Below are 20,238 nucleotides of genomic sequence, written 5' to 3' on the forward strand. Positions count from 1 at the left end.
CTCTGAGCAGTTCCGGAGTCGGTGGAGAGCTGCGGTTTCCCCAAACAAGGAGAAAAGAGGCACAGAGAACCCGGGGTGTTTCGAGGACACGCAGATGGGAAGCTAAAGTGATGGAGCACGGAACCCACGCTGGGTAAAGAGGGACGGGTGAATAGGGGCAGAGGGACGGCAAAAGGCGGGAGTTCTGTTGAAGGTGAACAGTTATCGAATTATCGGAGCTAGGGTTCGGTCTGTCGCACTCCCTGCCGACCTGCCAGTGGTTAGAACAGCGCCTGATACATAAAACGTGCTCAACAAAACTGCGTTCCACTGGCGAATGGAATCGCGAACCCCTTTACTACCCACTGCGCCTGCGCACTGGGCCACGCTTGAGGCCAGCCCGGGCGCTCTGCGCCTGCGCAACATCTGCCTGTGCGGCGCCTGCGCGGCTCCTGGGCCGCTTCGCTGCACTAGGTTTGAGCCTTACGGGCCCTGGTAGCGCGGCTGCGGCGCAGTACCGGCCTCCTCTTCGGCGTTCCCACGCCCATTCGGCGGGCTCTCGGCCTCCACGTCAGGGCCGCGCCGCGGAGATGGCGGCTCAGAAGATAAACGAGGGGCTGGAGCACCTGGCCAAAGCAGAGAAATGGTGAGTGAGAGGTCCAGCGCTGCCCTGGGTAGGCGCCTGGACCGGGCCCCTCCGAGGCCGGTCTGAGTCAGCACCGGGTGGGGGGTGCTGGGGCGGGGGGGGGGCCGGGCCGGACGGGCGTGGTGGGGTCGCCGCGCCCCGGAAGCGCTGCCGTCGGACGTCAGAAGTCGTCTTGCCTGGGGCCGTGGGGGCGCCGCCGTTGTCGCGGGCACGGCTCTCCGCGTCGGCAGTTGGGATGCCGGTGCTTCCCGGCGCGTTGGGCGGCTTCCAGGCCCAACTGTATTTAAAAATCTTTAGTTTTTCCCATGTGTATGTAGCACATAAGACAATTGAGAGATTGTATCTTGTTTTTGGTGGGGTTTTTAAAAATTATGTTAAGATACAGAATATAATGAGGGCTTTGGGGTAGAGGTGGTGGATTAGAATTTTGCTTTATTGCAGCACTTCCTCAGTTGGTGGATTAGAGTAGACAGGTTGCAATTTAAGGATTTTATTTTTCCGAACAATAATGTTTTTGGTAAGCTTGAGAACTGTTTACAAATTTGAATCTTATAACAGTATTAGACAAACACAAATGTTAAATAAATTTAATTGGCAGAAAATTAAAAGGAACAAAATGAAGGGTGTACTTCTGCAGGCTCTGGGGCTTCCCTGATTCTTTGGAAGGTAACACTGTTACATGTAAGCAGGCTTTCACTAACTGAATTCAAATGTAGAATTTAAGATGGTGTTTATTTAGCGGTTCTTATGCACACCCAAGTTTGACAATGTGAAATTATCATAAAATTTTAAAAAGAGTTTCAGAAAGGGCAAATTAGATAGGGACTCAATTGATTGTCCTTTGGTGCGGTGTCTAAGATGCCGTGTGATCCTGGGATCCTGGAAAGCAGTTTGTCGTGCTTTCCCGTCATCCTGTCTCTGGTTGTCCTTCCTGTTCACTGGTGGTTAACTGCAGTCTTTTTTGCTGATTCCCTGTGTCTCTCTGAGTGTTTGGTTCTGTAGTCTTTCTGGCCTCTCTCTCCAGTCTCCCTGCGGGTCTTCACGGGTGTGACAGGTGCTGATGATTCTGGTAATCTCCGGCCTTTCCTGAGCTGCAGTCTCACGAGTCCACCTGCTTATTGCTGTGCTTCAGCCTACCTCAAGCTTCTGTGCGTCTCAGGGCTTGTTACACCCTGGATTGCTGCTGCTGCCACTCCCGGGATCCTGGTTCAGCAGGGCTGGGCTGGGGCTCAGCACTTCATACATTTCTAGCGCACTTCTGCGTGATGCTGCTCATCTGGGGATCAGGCCTTGAGAACCTCCACTCCCCTTGGATGCTATACAGACATTTCAAAAGGGGGAAACCATGTCTATGACAGTGGGAGGGAAAGTGGTGAGGTTGTTTGTAATTGTCAGTAAGTTTGGATGGAGGTGGGCGAGATGGGGACTGTGTACCTGATGGTCCCCCCCTCCCTTTTTAATGACCTACAAGATCCTTATAAGCAGGGTTCTGACTTAGGAGTGTGGTTGGTAACTTCTGTTAAATGTGTCTCTCTTTCATTTTAGCCTGAAAACTGGTTTTTTAAAATGGAAGCCAGATTATGACAGTGCCGCTTCTGAGTATGGAAAAGCAGGTACGTGTGACTGTAGCCCTGTCCCTGCAGTGTGTAATCTTGAAGCAGGCTGGTAACTTCATCTCGGCATAGTTCTCACTCTTAATGCTTCCTATATAGTATTTGCATTATTAAACCCTGCGCTTTTCCACTTCCTGTTTTCAGATGTCGAGTTCTGAGCTGTAGACCCAGCCGCCTCTCCCTCTCCCACGAGTGCAGATGGCACGGCGGGTGCCCCTGCAGGCTTTTAACATCGTTCATATGTTCTTGAACTTCACTCAGTTGATACTACTTCTGGGAGTTTGGTCATATTTTTTACTATTACTGAATAAAGATTTTTCTCGTTGGCTTTTTAAAACCTTAGGCTTATCTTCCGCATGCGCACGGAGCGTGTTTGGCTCTCGCTCTTGATGACCCTCCTGTGGAGATGCACTGATATGTGTTCATGAAGAGTTAAGCTCATATGCATGTTTTATTGCCTTTATCTGCATATGAGATAAAAACAACCTGAAATTTGCAACAGAAAGGGAATTTGTTAAAAATTTAGCATTTTAAGTTATGGAATGATAGTTTTCAACATATCCGTGATTATTTTGGTTATAAAGCATAATACGATTTTGAAATACCCTGGACACATTTTACTGTGTGTTTCAGCAGTAGCCCTGATCACATTTGTAGAAATCACCTAGGAAATGTGCTTTTGGCAAACTTTAGTTTTAGTATGTCACCAAGAAGAAAGAAGTCAGTAAATTGAAACTAATAAGCATAATGTAGGATGTATTTTCTAGATAATAAAAGAAATGACAACAAATTAATCTTTAGCGCTTTTATTTAAGTCTTGAGTAAATTCTCTGTTGCATTATGGAAATTACTGTACCTCATATTTAGAAGGAAAATTATTAGAAGTTCAAATTTTACATGGATTTTATGGACACCTTGTACAAGAACACCTTTAACTGGAGGGCACAACATTTTGCAAGTATCCTCCATGAGGGAAATTTAACACAGAGTTGTTATGTATGTATCTGTGACCATGAGCTGCTTTCAGAAATGAATATTTCAAGTCAGATTTTCCCATGAAAACATCTTTTGTTTATTTTCGTTAAGGGGTTATACAAGATACATTTCATCAGTAAATTTTTCAAAGAGAAAAATGTAGAAATGCAGGGATGAAAATAATTTGTCATTTGTTTATTTTCTACATTTTGTTAAATGTAATTTTAAGAGTGTGGGTGGTTTTTTTGTTTTGTTTTGTTTTGTTTTTTGTGGTACACGGGCCTCTCACTGTTGTAGCCTCTCCCATTGCGGAGCACAGGCTCCGGACACAGAGGCTCAGCGGCCATGGCTCACGGGCCTAGCTGCTCCGTGGCATGTGGGATCTTCCCGGACCAGGGCACGAACCTGTGTCCCCTGCATCGGCAGGCGGACTCTCAACCACTGCGCCACCAGGGAAGCCCTAAGAGTGTGTTTTTAACAAACAATGTTTTCTTAAAGCAGTATCCTTTTCATTTATTTGTAAGCAACACTTTGTAAGTTTTCCAAAGTCCGTAAGATCGTATTTAAAGATTGTGCCAAAAAGGAAGATTTATTATAAAAATATTGAGTGTGTTTATTAGACTTCAGTTTCAGAATAATTTAAAAGATAGAATAAGCCATAACTAAAGCACTGTTTCTATTATTAAATGTGAAACTGGTGAGGTAAGGTGCTGTTTTAGTGACAGTGCCTGTAGTTTGGGTGTGTTGGTTTGACTGATGCCGTCTTAGTTTCCCAAGCTTAGATGGTGGTGTTAGAAAGACTTGGGCTTGAGTGGAAGGAGTACTGATTTATTGCCAATAGTGTACAATTAAGAAAAAAAAAAACCTTTTGAAAATACTTGTAAGTTATTGATAATCAAAAAAGTTGTAAGAAAATGGCTTAGAAAAAAGTAGTATTTATAGTTTTATGAAATTTCCTAAGTATTTGATTAAAATAAGTGTTAAGTTTATTTTCTGATACTTCACATGTCATGCTCATTTTGGTAAGGATTTATTTGAGGTTTCTTTAAATGATGGAAATAGACAGTCTATATATTTTTTCTCTCTTTCAGCTGTTGCTTTTAAAAATGCCAAACAGTTTGAACAAGCAAAAGACGCCTGCCTGAGAGAAGCTGTCGCCCACGAGAATAACAGGGCGTATCTTTTCAGCCTTTAGAGATTGTTATAAATTTGCTGCATGTGGAGTACAGTGCTATTAAATTAGAAGCCACTTAGAAAAATACTGCATGTCTAAACTCTGGAAGTGCATTTATAGAGACTTGGTCATAAGGTCCACACTGCTTTGCAGAGCTGCGTTTGAGAGTTTATTTCTGTTGTTTCTGGATTTGCTTCATGATGGTTTTACTTGGGATGAAGTGAGGGAGATATAGAGACAGGTGCTGAAAAATGAAGAAGTGGCACGGGTATTAGAGACATGTTAACTGCTCTATAAATATTTTAAAAATGTAGTTTTCCTCCGATATTTGAAATAAAATTTTTAAGTAGTTTAAAACAAATTTTCCTGAGGTATTTTATAATCTTATCAACTAAAAAATGTTTATTTTACCTCACTTGCAGATTATGGATATAATAACCTTGCATTTTAGTAAAACTTCAAGTTAATGCATCATGGAAGTAGCTTAAAAATCGATGTGTTTTGTCAGTGTTTTTGTGAATTACATAGTTTTTAGGAGACAGCTACAGGTGATAAATTTTTCTTCTTTTCCTGATTTGTAGGGTTCGTCTTTTCAAACAAACTGGGACAGTGATTTAGTTAACCTTGTTTTTTAAATAGTAGATCTTTAGAAATTATTGATTTGCTTTTTTTTCCTTAATTTTGACTTTGTTACATCTATTCAGTCTTTTTCATGCTGCCAAGTAAGTAAATATTCTCCATGTGTTCATGTATTTGTAGATTATTATGTTTTAAATGTTGCTTTTTCTTAGGTCAGTAAATTTTTCCTAAGTTATAAATTCAGAAATAGTGAATTAATTTGTATTGATTTAAATAAAATAGTCATTTCCATTTGTTTCAGTCTTCACCTGAATCTTAAAAATGAAGTCACTCCTAAGATAATTCAGTGTTTAAGTTAAATCACCATCATATTTTTAGGACCGTTTTGTTCAATAACCTATGAAAAAACGAGTTAGAATCTCTTTTTTTCCCTCTTTTTTAATAGTTAATGGTGCCTGTGGAGAGAAGCAGGAAGCTTTCTTTTGCTTTTGTGGAGAAAAACACTTACTTGTTTCAAAACTTGGATTTAGGTTTGTCAAGTACAGTAGAAAGTCATTTAACCTCTCTGACCTTTACTTAACTTTGCATCTGCAAAGTGAAATCCCTTTACCTCAGATGTCTGTTGTTTCCAAGGCATTATTGCCCACGTAAATAAAAGGAAGAAAAATTATGTTGTGTTGTAATGAGAGCCTAAAGTAAGTATGTGTTGTCTGAGCCAGTTTTAATTGATGAAGCTTCTCATGTCTGTGGTAGAAAGCTTCTCTTCCCCCATCTCATCAAGATCTCATCTGAGAACTTATATTCTCTCTGCAGAGCTTATGAACAAGCCGGCATGATGCTGAAGGTCAGTACCGTTGTGTCACAGCTGCTCTATAGGTAAAATGAGTTACAGTTTGAAGTTCCCATAAGAACAAGACCAGCAAGTTTTGTATCCTAAAGAATTTGTTAACTTAGTGAAGGACAGACTTGAAAACAACCTGTGCAAGGTCAGCACGGAGATACAGTATGTCAACCCTAAATAGATAATACCTAAAATCTTTACATCTAGCTTTTACATGATTTTTCTTCAGTTTTTAAAAAAAGTTTTGAATTGGAGATATTAGACATAAGGAGCACATGATGCTGAGACTTGGAGTTTACTAATAAGATACGTAGGGTTACTCTGTTGATGGCGCTCAGAGTAAGAGGGCTGCAAGCGCAGGTGAACGCAGGGCTTGCTGAGATGGAGGAGGCCGGCCTGGGTGTGCAGGAAGTGGGGAGAAACACGCCCCTGGAGGAGGCCGGCTGCTGCACAGCCCCACTCGCCAGTGCCATGTGGGGCGCAAGCCTGCAGATGCCGTAGCCTATGACATGTTTAAAATGCGAAGCCACAGAACAGACCTCCTGTGAAAGTATCTGACTTTAAGATATGGAGGGTTGAAGCAAGCCATCCTCGGAAATGACACACAGCCCTTGGGCTGCCAGTTTGCAGCCTTTGGCACAGGCCTTGTATGTAGTAGGAGCTCATAAGTATTCCAGGAATTGTAAATGCTTAGAAAACTGTGAAGAGCAAGTATTTTGGTTTCTACTGTGTGTGTAGTTTCCCTGAAACTCTGTGAAGGGATGAACTCTGCAGAAATCAACTGATGCGTTTTTGGTTTAGCAAAATGAAGCTTGATGGAGAGAGTGACCATGTGAACGCATTTCATTTTCAATATGTTTATTATTGTATTATGTTTTGGGTCCTTTGCTTTCTTGAATTTCAGATTGTTAATTCTGTATTTAAGTTGTTGCACTTACTGGTCCATGCTGTATTGTTTGCCTAAAGGAGATGCAGAAACTCCCGGAGGCTGTTCAGCTGATTGAGAAAGCTAGCATGATGTACCTGGAGAACGGCACCCCGGACACAGCAGCCATGGCCTTGGAGCGGGCTGGAAAGTGAGTGTGTGGACACAGGTCTCTGCGTGGAAGTCTTTTTGTTTTAATAAAGTCCTTTGTAAAACAAGTTTTCTATTTCTCATGTAAGTCAGATTTTCTTGTCTAATTTAGGCTTATAGAAAACGTGGATCCAGAAAAGGCTGTGCAGTTATATCAGCAGACAGCTAATGTGTTTGAAGTAAGTTTGAATTTTTTTTTCTTTGAGTATATAGAATTTTATGTTCATGATATATAGGAAAACAGAGAAATGCAGTGGCTGCTTTGAAAACTTTTCTGTGCTCACAGCTGAACTCTTGTTTTCTTCTGTTAGTAGTGAGATGGCTTAGCAGCTTTGGAGGAATTCCCACCCCCACCCCACCCCCCGATCCAGTGCTATTACCTTTTTTTTTTAAGATTTATTTATTATTTATTTTATTTATTTTTGGCTGCATCAAGTCTTAGTTGTGGTGTGCAGGATCTTTCGTGGCGGTGCGGGCTCTTCGTTGTGGCACATGGGCTTTCTCTCTCTCGTTGTGGCGTGCGGTCTCCAGGGCGTGTGGGCTCTGTAGTTGTGGCGTGTGGGCTTAGTTGCTCCACGGCTTGTGGGATCTTAGTTCCCTGACCAGGGTTCGAACCTACGTCCCCTGCATTGTAAGGCAGATTCTTTACCACTGGACCACCAGGGAAGTCCCCAGTGCCATTACTTTTTTATCAGAAATTGTTAGGGGAAGAAAAAGATTCCTACATTGAAGCAGCCAACACTCCCTTCTCTTGGATTCCTGCAGAATGAAGAGCGCTTACGACAGGCAGTTGAATTACTAGGAAAGGCCTCCAGGCTGCTGGTGCGAGGGCGCAGGTACGTGTCATAGAGCTGTGCTCCTGTGTCCCTGTGACCTTCTGGCCACAGGGACAGGCTTGTTAATCTTTTGGTGTAACCATGGGCACACCAGGCTACAAGACAGCAGCACGTTGGATTAAATTTTGAAAGATCTGCCGCTTCTCTAAAGTGTCATCCCAAAATGTATCGTGCGTTGTGCTCTTGTTGGCTAAGCCCTGACTCAGCAACTTGGGAGGGGGCAGTTGTCTTGTTCTGTTGTCTGGGTGGGTGGTGATGCCTCTCAAGGACAAGTATCCGTATGAGCTAAGTGACAAGATGCCCTAAGTGCTCACCCAGGAAAATTGACAGGTTACGACAGCCAAATAGCGTCGTTAGACAGGGTACTGATTTTTTCTCCTTCACACTTAGGACCTATGGCACAAATAGCCGGACCCCAGAAACCTAGAATCCTATGGATTTTCCTTTTGTGTTTTACTTCAACTTAAGCTTAGTAAACAATCTCCCTTATTAATAAAATTCTGCAAAGGAAAATATGTGAGAGTAGATGGAAGAAGACTGTTGAGGGTCAAAGTGGCAAGAAGGACCTTGTTTCGCCTCTCCCTGTCTACTCTCCCCTGCTGCGCGTTCTGGCCCCAGGAGCTGTCGGGGTCATGAAGGCCGCGGTGGGCGTGTGAGGGCCCGGTGGGGGTCCTGGTTCCTGGGAGCCAGTGCTCTTGGGGCGTCTGCACGGCCTTTCAGTGAGGGAAAGGTATCCGCGGTGACTGAGTCAGGGCTGGGCTCCGGCACGTCTCACAGATGCTCACAGAGCGGTTTGTTGGACTTGCTGGGTGCTCATTAATGGATGGTCCTTACCAGACCTAAAACTCCGCATATGAAGCGGCCTGTCCTTGAGTTCTTTCGCCCTGTCTGCTTGGTGTCTTAGAAGGGCGAGTCTGACATTTAGAAGGCAAGCCGAGTGAGCAGAGCTTACGGAAACACGGGTTATGGAGCAGTCGTTACAGTGCCTGATGTGGTCTTTACTTCTCTAAAACCTGTAACATCAAGTACATTATAGGACCTCTGCTGTGGATCACTTAGACCCGCCTTGTTCTGCATTTCTTATTTTGTCTTTAGGTTTGATGAGGCGGCACTCTCTATTCAGAAAGAAAAAAATATTTATAAGGAAATTGAGAATTATCCAACTTGTTATAAGGTATGCTTTGAAAGTGCTTATATTTGGCTTTTCCTTAGATCATTTTTCATATTGGTGTAACTGTGTACCTAAGACCGGGTTCCCTGAATGTTTGTTTATTTTTAAAATAATACCTTATGGGCCTCTATTTTTGGCCAAGATGGAGTAAGCCCACTATCACCTCTCTCCTGATCACAGCTAACACTGCTAGGCAAAACAGAAGGCTGTGCCCCTCGGACCCTGAAAAGTGAGCAGCCAAGAGGGCTGGAGGGCAGGGAGCACAGGGCGGCTTTCCTCCCCGAGGGCCCCCCGCCCCATCTGTCTAACCAGAGGGGCTCAGAGGAGAGGCCCCACATCTCCTGCTCCTTCTCCCTCGGCTCCTCTGCAGCTGAGCCCTGGTCGTGGAGTTGCAGCTGGGATGGTGGTGCAGGCGGATGAAACACTGTCTGCCCCAGTCAGAGGAGCTGGGAAGATGAGCTCAGAGAGCCAGGAGAAGAGCCCAGAGAGGAGGGCTGGAAGTGGGCCCTCCCCGCCCCCCCCAGTACGCGCACGTGTGTGTGTGTGTGTGTGTGTGTGGGGCTGTGAGTGGGGGGGGGCACTCCAGCTGCGTGTGCAGGGCACACCCAGAGCAGCGGAGCAGGTGGCTGAACTAAGACTAGAGCCACTGCCCAGAAAGCAGACAGAACGTGCAGCCTGAGCCCGAGATCGTGGGAGGGCCCTGCAGTGTCCAGGGGGCAGTCCCAGGTGACTCAACATAGAACGGGTCAGGAAAGTGTGACCGTTGTCAGGAGGAAGGACCACAGAGGGGACCCGGATGTTGGAGTCACCAGGTCAGGACCAGGAAGCAGCTGTCACAGCTGCTCCATGTGGCAGAGGTGAACATGGGCGAAATAATGGACAAAAGGACTGATTTTTATTTTTTTAATAGAAACCATAAATGAACTAAATGAGAATTTTAGAACTGAAAAAGCAGTGTCTGAACTAAAATACCGGATGGGCTTTTATATAAATAAAATAAGCAGATGGGCTTAATCTGAAAACGGAGATGACAAAAGATCAATAAAAGTTGTCTGAAAAAATAGATATAAAAAAGATTGAAAAATACTTCGTGTAGAGCTCTTTTGCCGATAAGATCTTATCAGTTGTGTCTGTGGTCTCAGTCCTTTTGTTGGCTTATAAATAGTGTCTATTTCTGTTACATGAAGTTTCCATTCATTTATCTTTTCCTCGTATCTCTTGAAGAATTCCAAAGTAGAATTGCAGAGTTATGCCCCCTGCTTCTTGTTCCCTTTTCAAAATGAAACCTATATAAGCATTTAGAGGAAATTTTCTGTAAATTGTGCAGTGGCTGTGTTCTGGGGCTTTGTTTCTCCAAGTGTGGCCCTCAGACTGGCGGGACCACGACCACCTGGGAGCCGGTGAGGAGCAGTGGACTCTCAGGCTTCCCCACCACCAGCTCCACCGTCTCCAGCAAGACCCCCGGGTGGGGTGTGCGCATTGTAGTTTGAGGTGCGGTGTTCTGGGGTGTTCTCCCCCCAGTGTCCTGTGGAGGTGGCTGCAGAATTCACGAGTCTCTCCAGGTGCAAACTGAGTCAAATTCCAGGTGTCAGGAAATTGACTTCTGCAGGGATATGATCTTGGCCTAATCACCTCTTTTGTTTTAGAAAACAATTGCCCAAGTCTTAGTGCATCTGCACAGAAATGACTACGTGGCCGCAGAGCGCTGCGTCCGGGAGAGCTACAGGTAAGACCTGCCAGTGCACGGCTGCTTCTCCGCCCCAGCTCACTGCCTAGATAGGCAGTCCTGGCTGTGGAACGGGGTTTTTGTTTTCTGTTTTTTTGTTTTTAATATAGTTCAGAGCAATATGAGTGCGTGGCTAGAATTTCAGCTTCTGCAGCAGAATTTTTATGAGTTGTGTTCTTTCCTGTGTTTTTCTCCTGGGGGCTTCCGTGGAATTGAGTGATTTTGTGATATTTGCCATCTAAGAGAAAAATAACAAGAGAAAGAAAAGTCTTCAGGTTGTATGTTACAGGAAGGTCAGGCTATAAGGGGTTTTCTCCTTGGCCATGTTTAAACCGAGCAGCCTGAGGCCAGGCACCCTGGCTCCGGGGCCCCGGGTTCTCCGCTGTCGGCCGTCCGGTGTGGGTGGGTGCGCCGAGGGCCGGACGCAGACGTGCCGTGTGCTCCCCGCAGCATCCCTGGCTTCAACGGCAGTGAGGACTGCACCGCCCTGGAGCAGCTGCTCGAGGGCTACGACCAGCAGGACCAGGACCAGGTGGCCGAGGTCTGCAACTCGCCCCTGTTCAAGTACATGGACAATGACGTGAGTGCCTCCTCTTGGCCCTCCCTCCCTCTCCCATGCGCTCGTAAGGTTTCTCCCTCTGCTGTTCGCCTGGAGCTGCTGCTCAGAGGAGGCTCACGATGGGTGCACGTTGCCTGGCTGGCCGGCTGCTGGGGGGTTTGCCGTGGGCGACGCCCGCTCCTCCTCCGTCTGCTGGCCTCCCTCCAGGGTGCTGGGTTAGTGAGTTTCTCTCAGGCTCACGGTCTCAGGGCCCATGGTGCGTGGCCTTTGTGGGTCGGCAGGCCTGTTGGAATCCCACTTCTGAGAGCACCCGCTGTGGGGTGCAGGGTGGTGGCTGACGGTCTGAAGCTCAGTTTACTCATCTGTAAACGTGGGGCAGCTGGCCCCCGTCTTGCTGCCTGTGGTGACAAGTGGATGAGTCGGGAGGGGCCCGTCCCCCCACAGTGGGACGCCCGCTGTGATCAGGCTTCTCTTCTTCCCAGTTTCCCTGTTCAGTAGATTCATGAGCGCCTGCTCATTGCATTTGGTCTGGTGGCTTTAGTCTTGTGATGGTATCAGATCAGTGTAAGACCTTGGTAGTTTGTTTTTTTCTTAATAAAATGATGTACTTGGAGGAACCAGTGCTTTTCTAGGTAAATTCTGGCATCAGCTTTTGTAAGTTTGTGTTTTCAACACTGACTCAGCAGATGGTTATTTCGTAAGGACCAGAAGCGTCCCTCAGCTCGTGTGTCTGGTTATCTGATTCCTCAGTGTGCCGTAGAATTGAGGTTTTCCTCGTCGTGCCCCTGCCCCACCCTGGTCACAAGCCCCGATGGCTGAGCAGCGTTGGGTTTTATGGTGGTCTTTCCGTCTGAGTGGTATCCGGGGTTTTTGGGGACGGAGAGCAGGCTCGTCTCACAGGTGACTCCGGGGAGGCGTCGCGGGTCAGGCCTGAGTGTCCAGTCTGAGCAGTGCTTTGTCGTTGACAGTACGCGAAGCTGGGCCTGAGCCTGCTGGTCCCAGGAGGGGGAGTCAAGAAGAAGGCGGCGGCCCCCCCGCAGGCCACGCCCAAAGGCCACGCCGCCCCCGCCGCTGAGGACGAGGAGGACGAGTATGCAGGGGGGCTGTGCTAGGCACTTGTCCCCTCACAGACCCCACATGGCCCGGATGTCGCCGCACGGCCCGGGGCGCGGCCAGACCTCACGCCATCCTGGCTCTGATGCTGGTAAAGACAAAGTCTTAGCTCCCATTTCCTGGACCACCCGTCCTGCCCACTGCCTGTGAAGCATTTTTTTCTTTCCATGATAAGAGCTCTTCTCAGACACCAGCAGGCATTAACAGAGAAATGTACTGTCGCATTTTAGGACAGTTGACTTTAAAATTGGCAAACCAAATTCTAGACAGATCTATTGTAAACAAAGGTAATAGGCATAGATAGTCTTAGATAGCCTTTTCTCTTGGGCTCTTGTAATTTATTGTTAGAGAAGTTTTTTTTGCATTTTATTTAATAATTGCTGTTAAAAGTGATGTTTACTGGTTAAACAAAATAGTATTTTAAACATTTGTTATGCCTTCAGAAGGAAATTTATCCCCCGTGATAATCAGAGGCATTTAAATTGTTCAATCTTCAGAGTCGAGATTGGGACAGGAAGCTGTTTTGAGCCTTACAATGTTACTTATCTCAATACAAGATGCATCTGAAGTCTCATGTGTAAGTTTGAACATTTTGAAGGGTGGCACATTACAGTGATTCTGTAAATGTCTTCAGTTGTCTCTGGAATATGGGTATTTTTCCACCTGAAACACATAGTGATGGTCTCTGAACCCACCAGGTTGTTGACCGACTGGGACTAATGAGGACCTTTGTCCTGAGTTTGCACAGTGTGGTGGTTTCCATCAGGCTGGGATGCATACGTGGCTTCCCTCTGCGTCGTCCAGGGCTGTGACAGGACAGCAGCTTGACTCAGGAGGTGCTGTCTGTAAACCTCTTGCATGTGGCTGAAAGGTGGGGGCTGAGTTTCAAGGGCTGGGCTGCCGCTGTCTAGTGCTTTCTGGGTCTTTCCTGACGGGTCATTTTCGAGGCGTTCCTCTCCCTGTGCACAGAGCCATCTCCCTGTCCCCTGACTGGAAAGAGGCCCAGACACCACAGTGCGCTCTGCAGGAGACGCTGCCCGCCTGGCTTCCCGGGCTTGGATCTGCTGGCCTCCCTGGGATCCTGGGGTGGGTCATCATGAGTGGTCGCAGCCACGCTGGGCTCTGTGGCGGGTTCGGGGAACGTCCTCTCGGGGCCCGTGTGCCGGAGTGGTTGGGCAGTGGGATGGACTCTATCAGAAGTCTGGTGCAGAACACTAATCCACGCAATCTCTCCAGTCCCCCTGTTGCCTGCGTGGCTCTGCGCACTTCCAGTCACTGTTTGGAGACACTGAGTGGTGGTCTCAGTAAAGCCATGTTTAGGCGTTTGTGGTTAATGACGTGTTAAGAGTTCTGAGGCCCCGTCCTCCTGCTGTGCCCTCCAGATCCAGTCACACTTCAGGAGTCTTATGCTGATGTGCATTTGAGCTACTTAACAATCCCTATCAACAGATTCGGCAACACTTAAAAGGTATTTTAGACCGTTTCCTGTAGACCATATTATCCATTACAGCTTTGGAAAAAAGCTTTTATTTCTCTTTTCTTACATATTAAACAAAAATGAGGGCTGAGTCGAAGGGTCCTGTAGCAGCCGTGGGACTGGGCCTCACAGCACAGGAGGCTTGAGCTGGGGCGTCCTCCACACCAGCCCCTTCTCGGCCTTCATGTCAGAACTCGTGTGCGGGGCGTGTGGGTGTCTCTGACGTCACGGCTGTTCTGCGTGGTGTCTAGTGAGGAGCATCTCGTTTTCCCCTCATAGAAGCCTTTACCCTGAGGGGACACTCAGAAGTGGGGAACTGGTGTTCACAGCAGGAAGAGGTGTCTCCAGAGCTCATGTCATCACTTTACCAAAGTGGGCGTCTGTCTGCATGGGTGTGCTCAGGATCCAGCCATCAGCGTTCTGTTGTGTTGTAGCGAAGCAGGCTACAAAGTCTAGGTAATATATCGAATTTATTTGTACATATGCAGAGTATGGTATTTGTGTATGGAAACTGCTTTATTCCTCTTATTTCCAGCTCTGATGAATAATATCAAATGTGATATGGAAATGCAGGTTATTGCTTCTATAGGATATAATTATGAAAATAAAATCTGAAACTCTATAAGTATGATCATTCTTTTTATTATTATTCATTTTGCTTGGTTTATTTCCCTTTTTTTCCAAAGATACATCTTCAGCTATTTACATGATCCCAGCCGTGCTGGACAAGAACAATATTTCGTCTGTTCTTGTAAGTTGTGCCTTATGCCGGGAGTCAGTTAAGTCCCTCTGGGGGTTACTTCAAATGCGTGGAGCTTTTTAAGGTGCCAGTCATCCTGCTACTGTCACACTGTGCTCTCTGGCCTTGGTGAGGTGGGAGGCTTCAGCACACCTTCCAAGAGAGTAATTCTTTCATCGAGTTAAGTGAGAGAAAAATACCCAGGAGGTGAGAAAACTGAAATGGCATTGTTTGCATTTATACATAGTTGACACCTTAGTTACCAGCGGATTTACTAAAATTAATCACACGTTTATTGAGTGAGTGCTGTGTAATGCTGGCCTGTCCTCTGGGGAATGGGGATCGGTAGTAGGATTTGACACCAGGATTTGGTGGAAGTTGGAGTAAGAGGTGGAGAGAATGCAGGGGACGGAGGGGCTTGGGTGCAATGCGATTTTGGTTTCCCTCAGGACACCTTGGCGTGTTCTGAGTGGCCTTGTGGTCCCCCTGGCGTTTGTGAAGATGGGTCAGCTGGGAAAGACAACAGAAGCCGTCTCCCTCTGTCTCCCTCTGTCCCCGCCCCCATGTTTTCATTAGGTTGGTATCAAGAAAAGGCTCGTCACCGACTTTAATTTGATACTAAATTTAAGGACATAAAAAATGTCTTGAAGGAAAAAAGGACTGAGGCAAACATCCCTTTCGAAAAAGGAGAGCAACCCTTTTCCATTTGAGTGTTTTTTTAAATGGTCAAGGGGCCTTTGCCCATGGAAAGAACTTACATGGCTTTTAATAACAGTCAGTGGTACTGATTAAAATTCCCCTAAAAAATAGCCCCACTTACAAACTAGGTGAACTAAATCCCCTTCGAATTTAAGGTAGAACATTTTAAATTATATTTATAAATCTTTTATTTCTGATTCTCCCAAAGCTTTCAAGAGGCCTAAATAGGGCCGTTTTAAAACTTAGCTTTCAAAATCTCAGTAAGCACTTAGCTAACTTGTATACGTACAGTAAACCTTGTGTGTATTGTTTGTAAATGTGAATGAATGTGACCTCCGCCAGGGGGCGCCTTGATTCTCTCCCGGGCAGCAAGTCTCCGGACGTTGAGCCAGTATTAACAAATACAGAAGCGCTCAACGGAGGTGGCTCTGTTCATTGAAGTTGGCCGGCCCCTCGTCAGGCTCTGTCACTCTGTGTTACCACCGTTATCTAGCACCTTTCAAACCAAATGGATGTAACATTGCTAAGTCCACGGAAACGTACTGTACCTTACGGAGTGGTTTCGCCCACCCTCCACACCTCACTTAGAGGGGCTGAGTGTACCCCACACCTCAGGTTTCAAGAAGCATATGAGTCCCTGCCCCCCAGGATCCAGCCACGCTGTCTCGGGTGATTGTTGGCCTCCAGGTTTCCAGGTGTCGGAATGTCGGAGCCAAACCATAAAGTTGATTGAAGCTAAGCTGGGCTCGGGCTGTGATTTCCCAGAGGTGATACATGGGCAGCGTGGTGGTCGGGAGAGAAGGAGAAATCAGAAACAGAGTTTGTTCGACCTGCCCTGTTGGCACTTGGAGCTTGTCCATGACTCCTCCCTAGAGCCCGTCGCCAGCCCCTCTTGGGTGGGCTTCCTGCGTGGAGCAGGGCAGCGGTCTGCCCTGAAGACCTCGGCAGTGAGCACTGTCGCCTGCACGACCGGTGGAGGATCCATACACCCTCAGGCCCTATTCACCCGATGACCGTGGGTTGAGTCAGAGCCACGTGGCCCCAGAGAGTGGTGGCTGTGGCCCTGGCCCTGCCCCTCATCCCGCTGGGCCCATGGACAGTGCAGGAATTGGTCACGGGCACATACTGCTTACCGTAAATTCATGTCAGGTTGGGGACTGGGTGACAGAAGTCACTGCATCTCATGGGGGTCAGACTGACCCTGGGCACCCAGAGGAATGTGTCGTCTCTGAGCTGCAGGCATCATCGTCTAGGAGGTGCACAGACCCTGTTCCCCGAGGGTGTCCACGCGCGACCCACGCCCAACTCCGGCAGCAGTGATGGGCTTGGAGGCGCGCTTCAGCCAGGGCCAGCTTCATGATTTTCGGGGCCCAGGGCAAAATGAAAATGGAGGGCCCTTTGTTCCAAACTCAGGCAGAAAGCCTTCTTCCCCTCCTGTGTGTCCCTCTGCCTGCCCCGCCCTGCCCCGCCTTTGTCTTCAGGGCCAGTCCTTGGGGAGAGCACCTCATGGGGGCATCGGCCCTGCCAGCAACTCGGCCCAGAGGTTGCCACAGGGGCGGGGGGCCCCCCAACATCTAAGGCTCCAAGCCCCAGCACATCCCCCACCGCCCCATAGCACTTCGCTTACAAAACACAAACCCAAAGGCAAAATTCTTAAACTCCAGGTGACCTCAGGGATGGCCCTCTGGGTTCTGCGGGCCCTGTGCCACTGCAGAGATCGCCGGAAGCAGGGTTGTCTGGGCCGGGCCCCACTGCAGGGCAGCCGGCGGACGGCCTGGGTGCAGGTGTAAACGTGCTCCTTCCGCAGCAGCAGTTTCCTGTTTGGATGTGCACCCTACCCTGGACGTGACTCCAGCCTGGGGCAGCTCCCCCAGGCCCTGGGGGTCTAGTTCCGGGCTCCATTGCAGGAGGGTGGATGGATTTGATCCTTCAGCCCAGAAGCCCTCCGGCCTCTCAGGCCCTTTACTGCCCAGGGAACAAATGGCATTTCTCCTGCTGGTACTAAGCCAGCCTCCTTGAATTACTACTAAGCTGGGAGGCCCCCCTGGGGTGGGGGGAGGGGATCAGAGGTTTAAAGAAACCCAGACTCTTCAGTCTGCAGTGGAGACGCCCCAGAACCAGTGGGAAGGCTGCTGAGGGTGGGGGGTAAACCAGTGGCCCTCAGCCACTGCAGCCATCCCGCTCCTCAGGACGGGGAAGCACAGGATGCTCTGCCAGAGAGCTGAGGTGCACGTCAGAGGAGTGATCTCAGTGAGCCCGGACTGGGGCGTTTTCCCATACACAGAAAAGCGGATGTCTGGTTTTCTTTAATTAAGTGATCTTTGATGTCCCATCTACCTGGGGTTTGTTGCAAAACCCCCTCTGTATCCTGGCTTCTCCCTTACCTCTTCAGAGCAGTCCCTCACAGGTATCTGAGAGGCTGCCTCCCGACTTGAAGTTCTTAGAAAGTCTGCTGAGTAAAACATAATTCTCAACTTTTAGGTTGTGCTTTTTCCCCCCCCCAGTTGATGGCCTTTATCTGTGGGCTGTCTCCCTCCTCCCCCCCCTTTTTGGCTTGTTTAATAACAAGCAGGTTTGTGACTCTGCCTGAAATGCCCAGTTTCTTAGGAGGATCTTTAACATTTTTTGTCAGTGTTTTATCAACATTTTTTATCAGTCGTAGAACTGCACAGGTCGTGCATGATTAAAAGTCTGGCAAATCACCACTTTATTTCTACAACTCCTATACTTTTTTTTTTTTTTTTGCGGTACACGGGATCTCACTGTTGTGGCCTCTCCCGTCGCGGAGCACAGGCTCTGGACGCGCAGGCTCAGCGGCCATGGCTCACGGGCCTAGCTGCTCCACGGCATGTGGGATCTTCCCGGACCGGGGCACGAACCTGTGTCCCCTGCATCGGCAGGCGGACTCTCAACCACTGTGCCACCAGGGAAACCCCCTTGGATTGTTTTTTCCTAATGTGTTCTGATTTTTTTTGTTATTAATTTTCCCATTTTCAAGGTTTGTAACATTTACATCTTGTTCTTTAACCACAATCCCTCAGGTTTTTTAGTCTTAAAAACTTAATCTTAAATTTATATTTAAATGGGTTTAGAGCTCACCAGCACCAGTTTTTAACCATTATTTTTCCTTTTTTTAAAAAAAATGATTTTGACTCATCCCTTGATTGGCTAAATTTCACCATTTCTCTTTTTCCAAGAAAAGCTCATGGATTTCTTGAATTATTGCCTACATGACAGCATCTGCCTTGTGTCTTTTTACTTTATGTACAACTTGGCTAAGTAGAACACTTATGGGTGACACCTTCCCCCCTCAGAAACTTGTTAATATTGCTTTACTCCTGGACGTGAAAACTGCATGGGAGGAATCTGAGCCAACCAGCCCTTCCCCTTGTGTGTATGTGGACGTTCCGCCCGATGCACCTGACTCTTCCTGTGTCCCGGGGCTCCCACCCTGGACTAAGCTGGGTGTTGATAATTCTACATGGGGTTTATATATTCACGGTGCAGGTTGTATAGTCAAATGTGCCATCGTTTCAGGAATATTTAATTCTAAATGAATTTATTTTCATCAAAGTAATATATGCACATAACCTAAGGGTCAAATACACTCCGCCTACACTCCCCCAAACCCCAATCCAATTTTCTGGTGATGACCAAATTCACATTTTCTCTTTCTTTTATGTATACTTTCTAAATAACATGTTTATAATATAACATAACATGTTTATAATGTTCTTCCTTGGTTTTTAGATTTTAGAAAGTGTTGAATAAGTTCCTTTGGTGAAAGTTGAGATTTCTCCTAGGACTTTTTGCAGCCCCCTGCCTCAGCTAATACAGTTTTGATTGATTAGTGCCTTATGTTTTCATATTTTACATATATAAGTAACATCTATTGCTTATCAGATTTTTCTGTAACTAGCATAGAGGTTTTCCCTGAACATCCAAAGGCTTTCTCCACCTTCCTTACCCTGATTTTTTTTTTCCATAGTCTTTTCTTGTCTTTCCTCCCTTCAAGAATACAACCCAGGGACTTAGTCTTATCCCCAGGGCCTAGAACCGTGCCTGGCTTGAAATCGTTACACATTAGATCCTTGCTAAGTGAATAAATCTGAGAAAATAGAGAGCCACAATTATGTATTCTTTCTTGTTCATCCTTTGTTTTTTCCCCAAATTAATAATTGCCTGGAATTAATCATAGCCTCACTTTTTTACTTGCCTGTATTTCTATATAATTATAATTGATCCTTTTCAAAATTCCCAAAGGGCTTTTAACCCCTCTGCACACTCTCCATGTTGCAGTAATACATCACGTGGGCCCTCCTCCAGCCCCCAGCCTCCCTGGTGTCCAGCATTGTGAGCAGCTGTGTGCAGACGCCCTCCCCACGCAGGGGTCTCTGTGCCCCTCCCTCTCCCCAGGGTCCTGCTTCCTGGTTCCCATCTTCCTCTTCCTTGTTTATTCCCTCATTTCAGTGGAGCACGTCTTCCAGGAATTTCCCAGAAAATGGGGCCAGAGGGACTGTTTTGAGCTGTTGGCTGTCTGCACTGTGTCACCGTAATGTTTGTGCCTTGGCTGGAAATCCTCTTCCCTCAGGGATTCGAAAGCACTGCTCCATTACCTTCTAGCTCCATGTCCAAGTCCATTGCCCGTTTGATAGTTCTCCTCTCTCTGAAATTACCTCGGATGTGCTCTGAAATTTCACCAGATGTGCCCTGGAGTGATTCTTTGCATTGATTATGCTGGGAAAATCTCTTCATTTCTTTATTTTTAAAAGTAATTTCCACTCTTCAGTTTTCTCTTCTTAAATTTCCTATTAGTGGTGTGTTGCACTGCCCGATTCAATCCTCTAATTTTATTACCTCTTCTCTCCTATTTTTCATCTTTTACACATTTTCTCAATTTTATCTTTCAAACCTTCCATTCATTTCCACTTAAGGTCTCAGATTTTTAATTTGCACTGAGCTCTTCCTTCTTACCTCATTTTCTAATTGTTCCTTTTTCCACTCCTAACATAAACTATTCTTATTTCCTGAACTCA

General features: G+C 46.8%; 1 protein-coding gene across 2 annotated transcripts; it reads left to right on the forward strand.

Annotated features, from left to right (window-relative positions):
* The first annotated feature begins 467 nt into the window (after window positions 1-467).
* Window positions 468-14,403, forward strand: NAPG (NSF attachment protein gamma). Of its 2 annotated transcripts, none has more exons than XM_030836600.2 (12): window positions 468-625; window positions 2,171-2,238; window positions 4,305-4,389; window positions 5,092-5,109; window positions 5,780-5,810; window positions 6,774-6,883; window positions 6,995-7,061; window positions 7,648-7,718; window positions 8,814-8,892; window positions 10,536-10,615; window positions 11,066-11,195; window positions 12,143-14,403. In XM_030836600.2, the coding sequence occupies exons 1-12, from the start codon at window positions 570-572 to the stop codon at window positions 12,284-12,286; spliced, it is 939 nt and encodes a 312-aa protein (XP_030692460.1). In that variant the 5' UTR covers window positions 468-569; the 3' UTR covers window positions 12,287-14,403. The 2 variants fall into 2 exon arrangements, with proteins under 2 accessions (XP_030692460.1, XP_060166673.1); XM_060310690.2 differs by lacking the exon at window positions 468-625 and adding an exon at window positions 817-934.
* Window positions 14,404-20,238: the final 5,835 nt, after the last annotated feature.

The sequence above is a fragment of the Globicephala melas genome, chromosome 13 (assembly GCF_963455315.2).
Source record: "Globicephala melas chromosome 13, mGloMel1.2, whole genome shotgun sequence".
Taxonomy (NCBI): Eukaryota; Metazoa; Chordata; class Mammalia; order Artiodactyla; family Delphinidae; genus Globicephala; species Globicephala melas.

Coding starts and splice junctions, on each gene's coding strand:
- NAPG (XM_060310690.2), top strand. CDS start 861: ATGCCGGTGCTTCCCGGCGCGTTGGGCGGCTTCCAGGCCCAACTGTAT. Junction 2,239..4,304: donor TTCTGAGTATGGAAAAGCAG/GTACGTGTGACT, acceptor TCTCTCTTTCAG/CTGTTGCTTTTAAAAATGCC. Junction 7,062..7,647: donor AGACAGCTAATGTGTTTGAA/GTAAGTTTGAAT, acceptor GGATTCCTGCAG/AATGAAGAGCGCTTACGACA.